The sequence below is a fragment of the Tenrec ecaudatus genome, chromosome 5, assembly GCF_050624435.1.
Source record: "Tenrec ecaudatus isolate mTenEca1 chromosome 5, mTenEca1.hap1, whole genome shotgun sequence".
Taxonomy (NCBI): Eukaryota; Metazoa; Chordata; class Mammalia; order Afrosoricida; family Tenrecidae; genus Tenrec; species Tenrec ecaudatus.
Genome location: NC_134534.1, coordinates 163,499,012 through 163,515,103, shown reverse-complemented (window position 1 = coordinate 163,515,103; position 16,092 = coordinate 163,499,012). Strand labels below are relative to the sequence as shown.

Genomic DNA, 16,092 nt, shown 5'->3' with positions numbered 1-16,092 from the left:
TTACTTCCTGTCAAGTATCTCAACCCTTCCAGTTGACAACGATGCTTTCCTAGTCACTTACATGTGACGAGATGTAACCCATCATAGTGTCTTATGGACCCTCACAACCACTAGCTTCTTTACAGAAGAATGGAGCTACTATCCATTTCCATAAAGGCCTGCAGCTTCAAACCCTGTGGAGCAGTGCTACTCTGTCCTCTAGGGCTGCTACGATCCAGAATCTAACCGACTCCACAGCAATGAGTTTGATTTATTAGCACATATATGTTAAACTCTTATGTGCACTGTACAATAATCTTTTGTGAAGTTAGTGCACTTAACTACTAACCAAAAGTTTGGGAGTTTCAAGTTCAAGCAGAGGCACCTTGGAAGGAAGTTCTGATGTTGTGCTTCTGAAACAATCAACACTAGAGAACACACTTCTACTCTGATATACATGGATGGGCTCACCATGAATTGAAATTGACTCCACAGGAACTAGCATAAACCTTTGACAAATGCAACTCTAGTCCCCAAGAATAAAAGCACTCTGTTTAGTGTGAAACTCAGAGCATTTAATATCTAATCACCTAAATAAACCCTTACATTATCTTATACTGATACCTTTTATTATTTATCCTCAAGCCAAGTCTGCTCAACTCCAAGTAACTGCCACTTACATCCCTGAAAATACCCACAGTCCTCCCCTGCACCCACTCCGACTCTCTATGGCCCCCACCTTCCCTCTTGCTTTCTCATTCAACTTGAATCCTCTCTGGGTTTCTGATTCTGAAACTCAGAAATCCAATAAATATGAAATATAATTAAAAGTAAAATTCGCATTTTAGCCAGTTTATGCATAAGAAATATAATAATAAAAGGTTTGAAATTAAAACACTTTTCTGTGGTTTATTATAAATTTGGAACATACAGAGAAGTATAAGAAAAATAACAAAAAATTACATGTAACCATAGCACCCAGTAAAAAAAAAATTCATTTTGCCAACTTTAAAAATCATCTTCATCATATAAATACACATTTATAACAGATATGAAAAAAATTGAAAAATATTAATACCAACAAAATTCATGTTCCTAAGGGGCTTGGTGGGATAGAATCATTCTGATTCTTTAAGGATCTCCGAAAAATTTATGTAGCAAGAAAAAAGAGGATTTCATCATTTTAAAATTCTTCCAACAATTTTATAGACAAAATACCAAAAACACAGTAACCATAGTTAAGTGGTTATTCATTGAGTGGACTAAGACAAGAGCAAATTCAGATTGGTAATATCATATGTACTAAAAGCTGAATCTGGACAAAAATCTAATAGTACTAAAGTAAATATGGCCTGGCTCTATAATCACTTATTACAAAGGAGAAACATAAAAAGCAACACTAATCAAAGCCCTTATCGTGTTATGCCCCTTTTCAAAGGTTTCATTGAGATGATGAAAAACTAAATCCTTGCTCAAAAATATCTTCTTGAGAATATCAAGAATATCGGGACCATGTGAAATAAACGAGCAGTACTCCCGGATGGTGGTTTTTCCAGTACCGAAAAACTGATCTTAATCAAGGTGTCCTACCTAGTTTAAAAACAAGCTGCCTTTACAAACTTAATTTTTAAAAACAGTTTTTATGGTTTAAGGAATTGTTAAACTATGGGCTTGGGAAAACAGAAAATAATTTAAAAGTTAAATAATCATTTCCCTGGCCTCCCATAATTAACCACTGTTAACATTTTGGTCTCCTTTTTCAGTTATGACCCTTTAATTTGGTTCATATAATACTATATGCCTATTTGATATCCTGATTTCCCCCTCCCCACTTATCTTCGTAACATAACTCAAAAATGGCAACACAACTAGATTCGTGTAAATGTATAAAACATGTTCCTTAACCTTTCCCAAGTATTAGATAACCTAATAATTCCTGATCTTACTCTCTTAGCAGCAATCTGTCTCTATTTCCATCAACCTGGAGATTTCTTAACATAAGAGAATTGCAGGTAAAGACGAAATCAGTACTTAAAAGGAAGCTAACACATTAACCTTTTCTAGAACAGTTACACTGATTTGTAATTCCCAATCCCGCCAGCAGTCGCTTCCTTTGTGTTTGTCTTGGACAACTTCACCAGCAGTCAGTACACTGTTACAAATCTGATAAGCAAGTTTCATCTCTTTGATATTCCCATGTCTTTGCTTATAAAAAATGTACCAACTATGTGATACCAACTATTATACTTTTTTCTCTATGAGCGATAAGTTCACTTCTCTGATTTGAAGTCTTTATTGTTTAAAATGATCTGTATAAGTCCTTTATTTACTAATAAAATTAATTCTTTGCCTATAATTATGCCTGGATTGTCATCTTTTAATTTCACTTTTAATATTTTTTCCTACACAAGTTTTAAATCCTTGCAATTCCTTAGAACAGAAAAACCATTTTCACCCATTATAATCTTCAAAATAAACATGAGTATTTAGATAATCCTAAATGCATCAAAAGTTCATACTGATTATGCAGTTCAGTCAACAGCGTTAAAAGTGGTTAACAAGCAAGCCATAAATTCAATCAAGCAAAAACACAGAAATGCTACATATAAATAATATAAGACTAATTGCAACCATGCTTACCTGAGAAAGGCAGGCAGTGACTCCAAAAAATATCTGACATGATTCTGGAGAAAAACCATTTACTCTGTTTTATAGTTATTAAGATTACAATGAAATAAAATTAGTGCAACCTGTACTTCACTAACAGACATATCCTCTTTGCCCATGTAAACATTACTTGCTCCCATCCTGTTTCCTTCCCTCCCCCCTCATTCAGTTCATTTAAGAAAGAGACAACTTTAAGTTGACCACGGAAGAATACAGAGCAGACTAGAAAAAAGAGAATAACACAAAGAGAACGGAGAGATTTCTATTAAGATATATTTTAAAATCTAATCTATCAATAAGTGGGCATAATACATTGATCGCTGATGCCTAGCTTACCATACACATATATACACACATACCTATAACACAACAATCATCTAGAAAACAAATGAAAAAAATTTTAAATAAAATTTTAGTATGATTATAATATAGTAGAAGGAATGCTTTATGAAATAATTAAAGTTTTATACTTAGTATTACTATTATCTTTGTAAACTTGGGCAAGACAACTCTGAGCTTCAGTTTCCTCTGTTAAATTAAGAGTTTGAATAGAACTTCCTAAATCCTTCCCAGTTCTAATTTTTAACATGCATTAAATATAATTATTGAAGCCTTACTGTGTACCACACACTGAGATCATGGCTAGAAGGCAGACAGGGGCTATATGTGTCTGTCTTTTACAGTCTATTAAAAACAAACCACAAGGACTTTCTCTGAGCTTTGGAATGCCTATAAGAATTCAACATGGTTAAAGTATTACTTATTTTTCTAGTAGATGAAAAGCATATCTATTGAGGTAGGTGAATTAAGAAAATCATAATAGATTTTGAAATCCTAATGCCAAGAAGTGAACATTCTTTGGCTGTAATAACCTAGACTCAAATATGACTCAAGCAACTCAATCATCGAGAGATTATTCCTGATCTTCCTACTGAACAGATCAAGGACTTCATACTTTCAAAAGCTTGAGGGAACGTTAGCCAAGGTAAAACCCAGCTGATGTCATCTACCAGAATCTTAGGCTCTCCTCTCGGTTTCCTTGAGGGTTCTTTAGGAGAGGCAAGTAAGGAGATGACCAGTGCTGAAAGATTCTTGTGTGGAGAGTTAATGATCGGGAACAAGAACAGACTCTTCCCTTCAAAAGTACCTACTCCACTCTTAATCTTTTTTACCTGATTTTATAATAAAATAAAACAAAAAGGTAAACAAACTCTTTCCTTCACCACCCCGCACCCCCACTGAAAAGGAAAACTACAACACAAGCCAGACACACCACTAGGAACTAATTGCCTTCAACTCTCTGGACTGTAGATACGAAATCCTAACTTTTTTAAATTGGAATTGCTACTGTTCTATTCATACTCCAAGAACTGTCTTTAAAGAGATGCTTTCCATTTATTTGACATCCCATATAAATATTTAATTACAAAATTCCCTCCATCCACATTCTATAATAAGTGCATGCAAAGGAATTTACCTTGCACACCTTCAAAATAAAACAGGGTGAAAAGATCACCCCAAACCAAAATCTTATCATCATGACTGTATGGTATCAGATACCCTTATGATTCATGCTCAAATGTTACCCTCCAGAAACCGAGGATTCACATTTTCATATGAAATAGGAGGCACCACACCAAGAAGAGTCAACAGTAAGCCTGTAGGATACCTCCTTCCTAACATCTGGTGTAGTCTGTGCGGCAAAATCACACTCAAGAAATGTTAAATGAACGAATGCAATCTTATTCACCACTGTATTTTCAGTTCTTAGATCCTAAGAGATACTTAACATGTTTACTGAACTAATAAACCTTCCATTATCTAGTGAAATTAACAAAAATAACGCATGCTATAAAATTAAATATTTCCCTCTGATTTTCTCTTCTCCAATCTACTCTTCAAGTAATTCATGGTTTGGTCTAAGAAATATACGGTCTTGTCAGACATCACAATAGTTACCTGTTTCAAATAAGAAAACTAAGGTCCAGAGAAGTAGATTGCCCAAGATTTTAAAGCTCAGTAGAATTAGAACCTGTGCCTGGTAGCCCTGTCCTAAATCTATTTCCAAATGCCCTGGCCCTCCCTATTTTTACTCTACAAATGACAAGGACTAGTGACATGCAATTTGAGACAGGATAGAAAATAGGAGGGAATACTGAGTAGAGACAACATAAACGGCCTAATAAGCCCTTTGTATTCAGTACGCACCGTTTCACGCCTACATCAGTAGTTACCCGTCCTCCCCCTCACCCCCAGAAAGGATACGGCAGAAGGGCTCCACACTGAACAGATAGAGTCACCCAAGATGGCTGCAAAACAAAATGTTAACTCCATCAACAAGCATTTTCAAATTAGGAGGAAAGTGACATGATTTTTGCACCACTGCTCATAGAAATTAAAAAGCTCTCAGAAACAATCACAAAGCATTCATATGATGAATACTCACAGGCAGCAGAAATATCACAAAGATTTGTTTTTATTAACATTTAAAATGAAAAATCCAATTATAAAATTAAGTATTATTTGATTTTGTAAAAATTATTCCATATGGACATTTAAATACTCACTTTACATTATTTTTATCAATTTCATAACTCTATCCCACCCCGGGGCCACTCAATCCACTCTACCTATAGAATAAAGTCAGTCCCTCATAAGTTCCCTTCTTGAATCCTGAGTTCAATGAAGTCTAAATTCACGAGTTTGTTTTTTTTTTAAGAAAAGCCAAGTAGATGTTTATAACCAAAAGATATTGTCTAATAGTCTCCTTATGAATTTCACAACTAAGATGAATTATAAAGCCTCAGATTAATTACTACCATTTCAGGTAATTTATTTTTTAAATTAGCTCCTCTTCTAGTTCTATATTTAATTTTTTCAAAATTTATTTACCATTTGCTTTACAAAGTGAAACCCACTGCCTTACAAAATAACCATGTAAAACTATAGTACTGCCCATTTAGCTGGCTGACTTCCAGAAATTTCATTCAACTAAAACACATACCTACCTACTTACTAGTTATCCACCAATTCATTCATCAAATACACATACTCCTCATTTAATGACATGATTTGATTCGAAAATCCAGGTCATTGTGTGAAAATCCAAGGTTGTTATAAGCAGCGGTTCTTATAACAAGACCAAGGGGGTTGCAACCCCTTTGGGGAGCAAACAACCCTTTCACACAGGTCGCCTAAGACCATATTTCTGATGGCCTTAGGACCCGAGACACCGCTCCTGTCTCCAGGCAGGAGCTACGCCTACCCCGGGGGTCACCACAACATGAAGAACTGTATGAAAGGCTCGCGACAGCAGGAAGGTTGAGAACCACTGCTATCCAAAAACAGAATGTAAAAGAGGACAAGCACATCAGACCACAGATGGAGGAGGCCTGCATCACTGCTAACTGCCAAACCACTCAGCCCCACAGCCCAGACAGGTCCTTACAGCCATTGCTACTCTCACTTCACAGCATCTGAGCGTCCTCCTTTCACCAGGTTACCACCCTCAAAGTGCAAACTAGTCAGACCGACTGTTTACAGTGTTTATAAACACAAAATGTCAAGTAACAAAATAGTGAGGACTAAGTGTATTATTTTGTGCCAGAGATGGTGCAAGGTTTTGAGTATACAGAAGTAACAGGTAAACTGAAAAATACCATCAACAACAAGCAAAAAATACAGTCTTTCTTCTCATGGAAGCTATATTCCAACTTAATGATCTTCAAACTGATTTGTTTATGTGTAACTTTAATAGAGTTGTAATCATTTTTAGGTAGTATCTATAAATGTTCATTAAGCTTATTTATGGCAAACAAAAGAATGGAATACTTAACATCTTATAAGATTGGAAGTTAAGGTAACTATTTCATGGTGATTTGATAATTTTACCAATCATTTTAACTAACTTGAATAAAATGCACATCTTAGAGAGAGGACTTAACATTTCTATCTGTACATGTACTTCATCCAACACATCTTAATATTCTCTGGTAGGCCTGCAGAAGTTCCAGTTAAAGTTAGGAGAACTGGCCAGCACTAATAACATTCTCCACTTAGGCCAAGCTTTATCCTTGACAGAAACACTCGGAAGAGCCCTCTGGGTTTAAAGTTGCCTAACTGATCACACTGAGGGATCACAATGTGGGGGGGGGGGGGGCTTTCTTGAAGCCAGTATTTCTAATGATCCCTTAGGACCAGAGAGATTGATTTTTCCAGCTGAGGGCAGTAAAACTATGCCTTTCCTGGATAAGAAAATCAGCATATACCTTAGCCAGTCTTCCCTCCAGAGGTTGGGATGGGAGTGAGACACGTCTCCCAGTTAGGTAGTGGGTCTAGTTATAATAAAGTCCGGGCACAGTATGCCCTCATTCAGATAAAATAGTGCAAAGCTAAGAAGGAGGACACACTAGTAAAGCCAAAACAAAGAACCACAGAAGCATAGTAATAAGTAGCTACTTACCCCAAAGGCAAAAACAATATATAAAAATAAACCCACTACTACAAGTCAGCAGAATTAACATTTCCAATGATGCCCCAAGGCTACAGAGAAAAATATTTCTATAAAAAAATCATTTTAAAAAACTGGTGCCTAAAGTAGCAAGTTTAAAATCTATAAAATTCAAATACGTGAAACTCCTCATTTTCTACAAATGATGGATAAACGTCATCGTGCATAGGGATGCCTATTTTAAACTGCATTTGTCAAACTTAATATCAAGGCAAAGGCCCAGGGACAGACCCTAGGGAGCCAAGTCCTGCCCTCCAGTCAGCCTAACTCAGACTCAATGCCTAGCAGAAAGATCCAAATTAGACAGGCTTATTAGGTTCAGGCTAAGAATATTAGCATTTACCCAACTATCATTGAATGAATACAAGCTATTAGGTCGGTTCTGAAAAACAACGGTATTTGCTTACAAATCAACAAATCGTCATTGGACAATCAAGGTGTCACAAATTAAAAAGCAGACCTGAGATGCTGAAATATTTACAGAATAAACAGTATGTCTAGGATGGGTTTTAAAATTCTGTAATCAAAGAGGGACAAGGGTGAAAGTGGAATATTAATCTAGGGAGGCAAAATATTAAGTACAGAAGCTAGTTAATGAGTTCTGTAGAGCTTTAATATACATTTCTAGAAATACAGCTGTAGTACGCATTGCTGACCATCCACAATCCTGTGAAAAAAGACATTATGTGATTTGGAGTTGTACAAACACCAGATTATACACGAGAGGCAGAAAGAAATGGTCATGAATTCAGCTGAGACTCACTGATACACCAATGGCCTGTGCAAAAACTGGGTCTCCATCATGCCTACAGGTTCTGCCCCATCTCTGAGTGTCCCACACATAACCTAGTACAGTTCTCCTCTAGCCAGTGCACCTTACCCCTGGGCCCTCCCACTCCTCCACTACCTCCTAGTCAGCTTCCCTATTTCTCTTCCTACCCTAACGGTAATGCAAATGTTAGGTAGCTGCCACCATAGGACGAACTGGCTTTAGGCCAGGCATCATGCACAGAGTGCCCATGCCTTGTGGGGCAGCTGCACTGGCAGGGCATCCTGTTTGGCAGCTCTAGTGCCATCTGCACGATCCCAACTAAGGCAAGCAACATGGGACAAGTCGTTGTGGATGGAAACCAGCACTTTCTCCTTGCTACTCCAGGATGGAGATTACCAGCAATCTGGAGCAGGTAAGGAACAAAGACACTGAGAAAGCTGGATCTCTGTACTTAATAAAGTACCTCAGCTATATCCTATTCTCTGATTGGACCACAAACATACATGGAGTTGGGTACTCCCTGAACAGACATTAAGTGATAGACACCTATGCTATGTAAAATGGAGGACTGTTCAGTTCAGAACTTGAGTGGGCACTGTCTGTCATTGTGAAATGTCTCTTCGTAGCTGGCAAGTCTGCTGCGGGATGTAAGAACCAGCCAGCACTTGCAGCAGCCACACTCACGGTGATTCTATCTATAGCAGCGTCTCATTACTTCCTTAGGGCTTCCAGGAGTTGTGTCCAAGTAGTTACATACTGAAAGACATACTTATCCTCTTCACATCTCAGATTGGGCATTTTCTATATGCAAGGGGGCTTCAAAAGCTCATGGCAGAATTCTAGTACCTTTTAATTCTATTTTTTTCCACAAACTTTTTGAAGGCCCCTAGTAAATAGCCAAATATGGTAGGTATCAAAGATCATGCCATTGTGTGAAAATCGTCTGCATCATAACTGAAATTTACCATAGTGGATCACAAAATGGAAAATGACTATATTATTACACAATGGCCAAATTATATCACTTTATAATTGACATGCCACTGAGAATCAACTTGGCCTAGGCAAGCTGACACATACCATTAACCATCACAGCCTCCAACCTGGGTGCTCATGACAGGCAGACTTATGTCCCAAACACACAAAATAGTTGGATGGAGTCTTCTTTTTTACTATGGTAGCAAATGTGAAATATTTAATAATGAGATAGTTAAAAAGTGAGAAATAGGTGCATATACAATTGTTTGTGTGAAGAAAAATAAACCAAACCCATGTCATCAAGTCAATTCAACCTCATAGGGACCCTATGGAGCTGAGTAAAATTACCCATAGGGTGTCCAAAGCTGTAATTTTTATAGCAGTAGACTGCCACCGCTTTCTCCCATGAAGAAAGTGGTCAGCTGAAGCTGACCAGAAAACAATAGGGCTTCTTGTGTAAACACACACACACACACAAAGGCTTCAAAACATTCGTGAAAAATGCCATTATCTTCAAATTCCATTTTCTGCGAACTTTATGAAGCCTTTTGTCAATGCAACACTTACATGCAAATGCATATCTATCTATCCATCCTACCACACAGATCACTGGTCCCACAGGTTCGTTTTTAAGGGAAAAGCAGCTCTCATTTTCACTTTCCCCACTGCTTTTTAAAGGCCTCAAACTCAAGACTCTCTCTGACAGCACTGGACCACAGAAGGAATACAGGCAGTGAGGTAGAGGACATGGCTCTGGGTCTCAAGTTTTGTCAGGTGGGCAGGCTACAATAGATTGCTCCTGCTGCTCAAGCAGGCAGTACAGTGGGTAGAGCAGGGTGCTTTCTGCTCCCTTCCTGATTCTGCACCATCAGTTAGTCTGGTCTCCGACAAGTTTTAGCAGCAGCAGCAGCAAAGAATGACCAGAAAAGCACTCTCATAGGGTTTCGACATGATGTTCACACAAAATCCAACTCACACTGTCCTATTTCACAAAATGTATATTGTGGACTCTATGCCTGTATATATGGTTGAAATAGCTACCTTACATGTACTTTTCACTACTAACAGTAAGAACTTACTACATATCAAGGGGAGTTGGAACCCAGCCAAGTTTAAGAACCACTGCTGTAGATGGGCAGGCAACAGTGACCTCCAAAAAACCTAAACCACATTCATTGTCACTGAGCAGGTGCCAACTCAGGACAGGGTAAAATTGCCCCTGTGAATTTCTGAGACTGTAAACTCTACAGGAGTAGAAAGCCTCATCTTTTTCCTATGGAGCAGCGTTTGGTTTTGAGATATTGACCTAGGCTCCAAAAACCTTGTCAACAAAGCTGTTCTTCTAAAGACCAATTGTGAAATCTGCACAAGCTATTGAGAGTTGATTTAGAGACATTAGCTATGGGTTTTGCTCAAGAGAAAGTAAGTTTACAGGAAGTGTAAGGAACTGTGATACAGTTTCTACAGCTAAGAATGGAAGCAATCCACAGGCAGAAACAACCCCTGGCATATCGACCTCTTTGGCAAAGTGCTATCAGGATAACTGACCAGGAACCCTCCAAAGAATCAGTCTTCACAAATAAGTCTGCAGAGAATGAGCTTGTCATGGAGAAAGAGGCATTCTAGTGCACATCAATCGCATGAAAGATTCACTTTGAAATCCAAGTAGCTAAGCCTGCAAAGCAGAGCTGAAGACCGTTCACACAAGCGAGGTTCACCACGTCCCCACAGTGGGAGAGCTTCTCGGCCACCTACCAATTTAATGATCTATAGACTTCTAACTCCTACATGCTACTGGTCATATTACGTTTTTATACTATTTTCCCCTTAAGGCAAAGCACTTAATAATGTGAAGATAAAAAAGGATAGTGGTACAGAACTATTATTAAATAAGGCTTATAATATAAATGGATGTATACAAAATTACAAAACTAACAAATTTTTTAACTGTTCACTGAATGATAGGCAACTCAATTATCAACAAGGGCAGCACATTAAGTAGATCAACAAAATCTGAATAATGCATTGACCAGCAGAGACCACATCCCACAGTAAATGCTCCATAGGTCTTGCAAGTGTTATATCTGGTCACTGTGATGCTCCATAGGTCTTGCAAGTGGGCAGTGTTATAACTGGTCACTGTGATCCTTGTCAGAAAGCAATTAAATACTTTGCTGCTTAACTAAGTTGTTTGATGGCAGACAAAATTTCTATTTCTACTCTAGGAGACTTGGTAGTAGTTATGCAGTGGGCTGCTCAGCCCAAGGTCAGCAGTTCAAAAGCACCAGGAACTCCACGGGAGAACGACAAGGCTTTCTACTCCTATAAAGAGTTAGTCCCAGAAACTCAAAGGGGCCATTCTACCCTGTCCCAGAGTCGCCAGGAGGCATGGACTCCAGGGCAGTGAACTGCTTGGCCATTTGCCACCATCAGAATGGAAAGAAACCTTTTTCCAGGAGCTACTTCTTGACAGGATTTAGCCTACTTTAGGAATGAAATGCTTTCTTATGAGAATATGCTAGTGCCCATCTGATCCAAACAACATCCACTTTCTATGATGTCCTGAACTTAGTGAGCTTGTAGGCAGTGATAAAATACGAAGTGATAAAAGCAGGTGTATAAGAAAACCCCAAAATACCTAGACTATACAGAAACCTTGTAACAATGTAATCTTAAGTAGATGACTAAGATGTCAAAACCCATTTCCATGGAGTCAATTCTGACTCATAGTATCCCTATCGGAGGACAGAACAAAAATGCTCCATAGGGTTTCCAAAGCCATAAAAAGACTGATTAAAAACATAAGTAAGAAAGTAAGTAAATAAACCAAGCAACTGACCTCAGGCAGCTCAGTGCTTAACCCACTGCACCACCAGAGCTTCTTTAATCTGGCCATTTTCTACGTAAAGCCCATGAGAAAAGTTACATCATCTGGCCATTTTTCTCAGCAAAGCCCATGAGAAAGGTTACATGAAATTTCAATGCATTTTCTTCTGAGCTCCACATAAATTAGAATCATTCACTCCTGACCTTTACAACAGGTAAGTCAAAGACTTCCCGGGCTTCTCCAACCTCTGGGTTATCTCCGTCTTCTGAAATGATGTGGGAGGCCAGTGCATTGTAGGAGACTTCCTTAGCTTTCCCAGCTTTGAGAAGCTGGATAACCTACAGGAAAGAACCCAAAGGAATTAAAACGGGAAATAGTCAGCTTCATTCTTGATTTACACAATAATTCTCGTGGACAATGGGGCTATTTAATTAAAACACACTGTATTTATTCCCACAAAACATTTGTAAACTTTTACTCTGAATAATATGCCAATGAAACATTTGGGGACAATGAACAGTAATGATGGCTCCTGAGAAACAGGTACAAATACTGCCTCTGTTCATGCCAAATAAGCTAGAGAGACAACTGAAACACAGCATGAGGACCAAAATTGGACACGGGTAGATGACTAGAAATCAGATCGATCCTTCTCATGTGTTATGTAAAAAAGGTTTCTGTCTTATCTTTTTAGTTATCTGGAGGAAAACCACTGAAGGATTTGAAGCACAGAAAGGCATGATCAGATTTTAGCTACAGAAAAATTACTGTCACCACTAGAATGGGCTGGGCTGCATGATTGAGAACAGTTAGAACACTACTATAATAATCCAGGTGAAAGAGGAAGGTAACTGAATGTCATTAGAGATCTCCAGATGAAGACAGATGTCAAAGAATAAGTAACATTGGGCAATTTAAAGAGATCAATGAAATACTGAAAGACAACAGTATCATTCCCTTAGGAATATATTAGGCTAGGGAAAAGAAAGGTTTTTAGTTTGTGGTACTTTTAGCTTTGGGTGAAATGCATAAAACTCTAGGAAGGAGGCAAGCACTTAGTTACATGTAGGCGCCTGGAGTTCAAGAACGTAGAGTGGAAAGGGATAATAGACACAAAACTGGGGCAATGAAGAATATTTGGGGGGGAAGGGGTAGGAAGGAAGAGGAGTATAAGTAAGTCGAGGAAGGTAAACGCTATGGAATGGTTGAGACAAACGCAACACAGAAATTAAGTAGTGTAAAAAAGTGCACCAAATGGACAATTTATTTTACTGATCAACATTAAAAAACCAAGAAAGAAAACCGAACTCACCACCACTGAGTCAATTCTGACTCACAAGAACTATAAAACCAAAGAACAAAACAAATCCCAACCACCGTCCTCAAGTTGATCTCAGTTCATGATGACCCTGTATTTTAGAGGGCAACTGCTCCAGTGTTCAAGACCTTTCATACGCAGGGCGCCAGGTCTTTCTTCCTAGATGCCTATGAACTAACTGCCAACCCAGTGGTTAATCAGGAAAACAGCAATGGTCGCTAATGTGAATCTCACTTTACTTTCTACAAGCATCTTTTTAGCTTCATATATCCATTCCACTTTCATAGAAAAAAAAAGCAGTCTTCCTTTTATTTACCTTCCCCATTTGTATTTTTACCCTATTTCCTTCTCACCACTCTACAACAATGTCCCCAAAATATGTAAGTAATGAAGTTTCCATACCCTTATACAACACACCTGTAGAAGATGTCCACTCCCAGGCCTATTACCCTTAGGTTTCTCTTCTATTTCCTTTGAACAACACATTTATTGAAACAGTCTAACCTGTCTTCAAATCCTATTTATTCTTCAACTCAATGTAATCATCCTCTTTTACCAAGACTCTTCTGAAACTGTGACTTTCAGAAAAGTTTCTTTTCAATTTCCACACTACGGAAACCTTAAATTTTATCTCCTCTTTCCACTGCTCTAGGTACATTAACTTGCCTGAAGTTATCACTACAAATTTAGTCCACATAAAGAAAATCTTTTCACTCTCTTAATGTCTGCTTAGCTCAAGCTCAACTAAAGCAACAGCTAGGAACATTTCAGTGATGCCCTCTCCTGTGCACCCTAGGAAAACATTTGATCCCTTCTAGCACCCATGATCTTAGACCATGTGGGGTAAACGGAATAAATGCTCCACTTGCACAAAGGAGACACGCTTCCCTTGCAGGCAAATGCACCTCATGCACAGTCACTGCCCATCCCATCAGAGGTTGGCATGTTGCTATGATATTGAACAAGTGCGGTGAAGCAAATCTGCTGGGTATGCCTCTTTGACCCAGTCCTTTTAACCCCCACCCAGTGACTGGCTCAGGGACTCTAAACCAGGAATTAGTCACGTTCACCATGCTTGAGCATAAGTGAGCATCTCAGAAGCAGGGAGGCAGGAAACCCCATGATCATCAAGAAAAAAATGCCACCAGTGTGTGGCGATCTCTACCTGACGTGGTGGAGGCAGCAGTGGTACCAGAGGCCATGCCACCCACACTAAGAACACGAAACAGAGCAAAGCATCAGCCTTCCCGGCCCATAGAACAAGGCAAAGGCCAAGTGACCACAGAGCAGAACTTGAAGAGCAGAGAGGGATTGGTAGGCTGCTGGCTGAGAAGAAGTGAACCAGTGAATATATCCTTAATGTTTTTTCATTCTGACTGGTGGAAATCTGGTGATTTCCCTAATAACCTCCCAGTAATGAGTATTGTCTGTGTGGTCACAGCATTGGAAAGTTAAACTCAGCTGCGAAGTAGAGTGCTGTGGGAGAATGGCTGGGATCAGAATAGGGTGAACGGTTGGAGGGTGGAAGCACCTGCTTTCTGCCTCATGGCAGTTACTTTGGGCTAATATGGAGCTGGGGTCCCCTCCCTACTGATGGAAAATGGAGGTCATATGTGGCCCCCATGCCATTTCTTCACGTTTCAAGGAAACTTCCAGTTTGAGACTACTAAGCATTGTAAAGGGCCCTGCAAAACACCAGCCAATGAAAACCCACCGCATGACAACAGTCTCATGAGGACTGACTCAATGCTGACTTGATGGCAGCTACCTACCACCTGACACAACTGTGCGCCCATTCTCTCCACCACGAGGGTGCTCAAGCCAATGACATTCTAAGCACTCTATTGGGCTCATACTTGAGCAAATATGGTTCTGTTCAGCTTGTTTCAGGTTACAAGTAACATTTGGCCCAAAGTCCCATAGTGAAAAGGTGAAGAGAGGGGAAGACGGGGGTTAGGAGAGGTGTAAAATGGTGGACAGTTGGGAGAAAGGAAATTTCCATTAGAAAACACTTAATTACAGGTGCTCATCTGAGTTCTGCATCTGCTTAAATTCAAAGCCGAAAGTCCCTTTACCATAGATTGAAAGTTAAAAACTTCATCTTGGGGGGAGGGGGATTCATCCAAGCGAATTTAATGACTAAGATGCCAATCCACATGGCTGAGATCAATCAGTTGTCCCCAATTCCTCTTACACAATCCAAGTTCACTTAAATATTTGTCTCCAGCGACCCTCTTCAAGTTTAGTACTACTGATTTAAAGGCAACATAATTCTATCGTTAAGCTTCCCAAGAGTATTTTGAAGACTAACAAAAAGAGCACAGCCAATCAAGAGTCCTCCCCCACCTAGAATAATATTCTGATGATTAAAGAGGCGTATTAGTAAGAAAAACTTGGGGAAACCCATAATATTCTTTGGAGGCCAAACTACCAAAACCAAACAAACCCAAAATGTGTAATATAATGAGGCTACCGGGGTGTTTTCCAGATTTACTAAACCTTAATTCACCCAATTAAGAAAAATACAAGGAATACAAGCCCAACCCCCCTTCCCAAGCACACACACTGGTGAACTCAGAGCCTCCCGGATCTGCATAAATTACCCAAGTCAAGTGGCGGGGATGCCCAAAATCATTTGGCTGGCCAAACGTGGTGCATACCTAACTTTTCCTGCTTAGCTGCTTGGAAACCGAGTCCCTACAGTGATCTGTAATAGCCACAGGCCAGGCTACGAAACCCGTATCGCGTTGATCCTCCGACCCACTATCCATCTCCGGAGCGAAGGCACTGGAACCGCGCAGGCTGCAAGAATGCGGTCTCCGCTCGAACCTGCTGCTAACGCAAGCAGAGCAAGCGTCTGGCCCGGGGGCTTACCCGCCAATCAGCAGGGCACCGGCGCCGTCACCTGGCCGCGGGCGCGGGGGCGATCGGCCCTCCCGGCACTAGGCCTGGGCTTCTGACTCGCGCGGGCGACGCGTGCGGGGGCGCCCGACGGCGAACGCGGCCGTGGTGACAGATGCGGGGCCGTGGCGCAGAAGCCC

General features: G+C 39.7%; 1 protein-coding gene across 2 annotated transcripts in view; it reads right to left on the bottom strand.

The window, feature by feature from the left end:
• PAXIP1 (PAX interacting protein 1) overlaps window positions 1-16,092 on the bottom strand; it is a 61,377-nt gene that overhangs the window by 44,829 nt on the left and 456 nt on the right. For both annotated transcript variants that reach the window (XM_075550185.1, XM_075550186.1), the window contains exons 2-4: window positions 11,937-12,071; window positions 4,912-4,955; window positions 2,620-2,683 (exon numbers count right to left, since the gene is read on the bottom strand). In XM_075550185.1, the coding sequence (XP_075406300.1) occupies window positions 2,620-2,683; window positions 4,912-4,955; window positions 11,937-12,071 (243 nt within the window). The remainder of the gene's footprint in view (window positions 1-2,619; window positions 2,684-4,911; window positions 4,956-11,936; window positions 12,072-16,092) is intronic.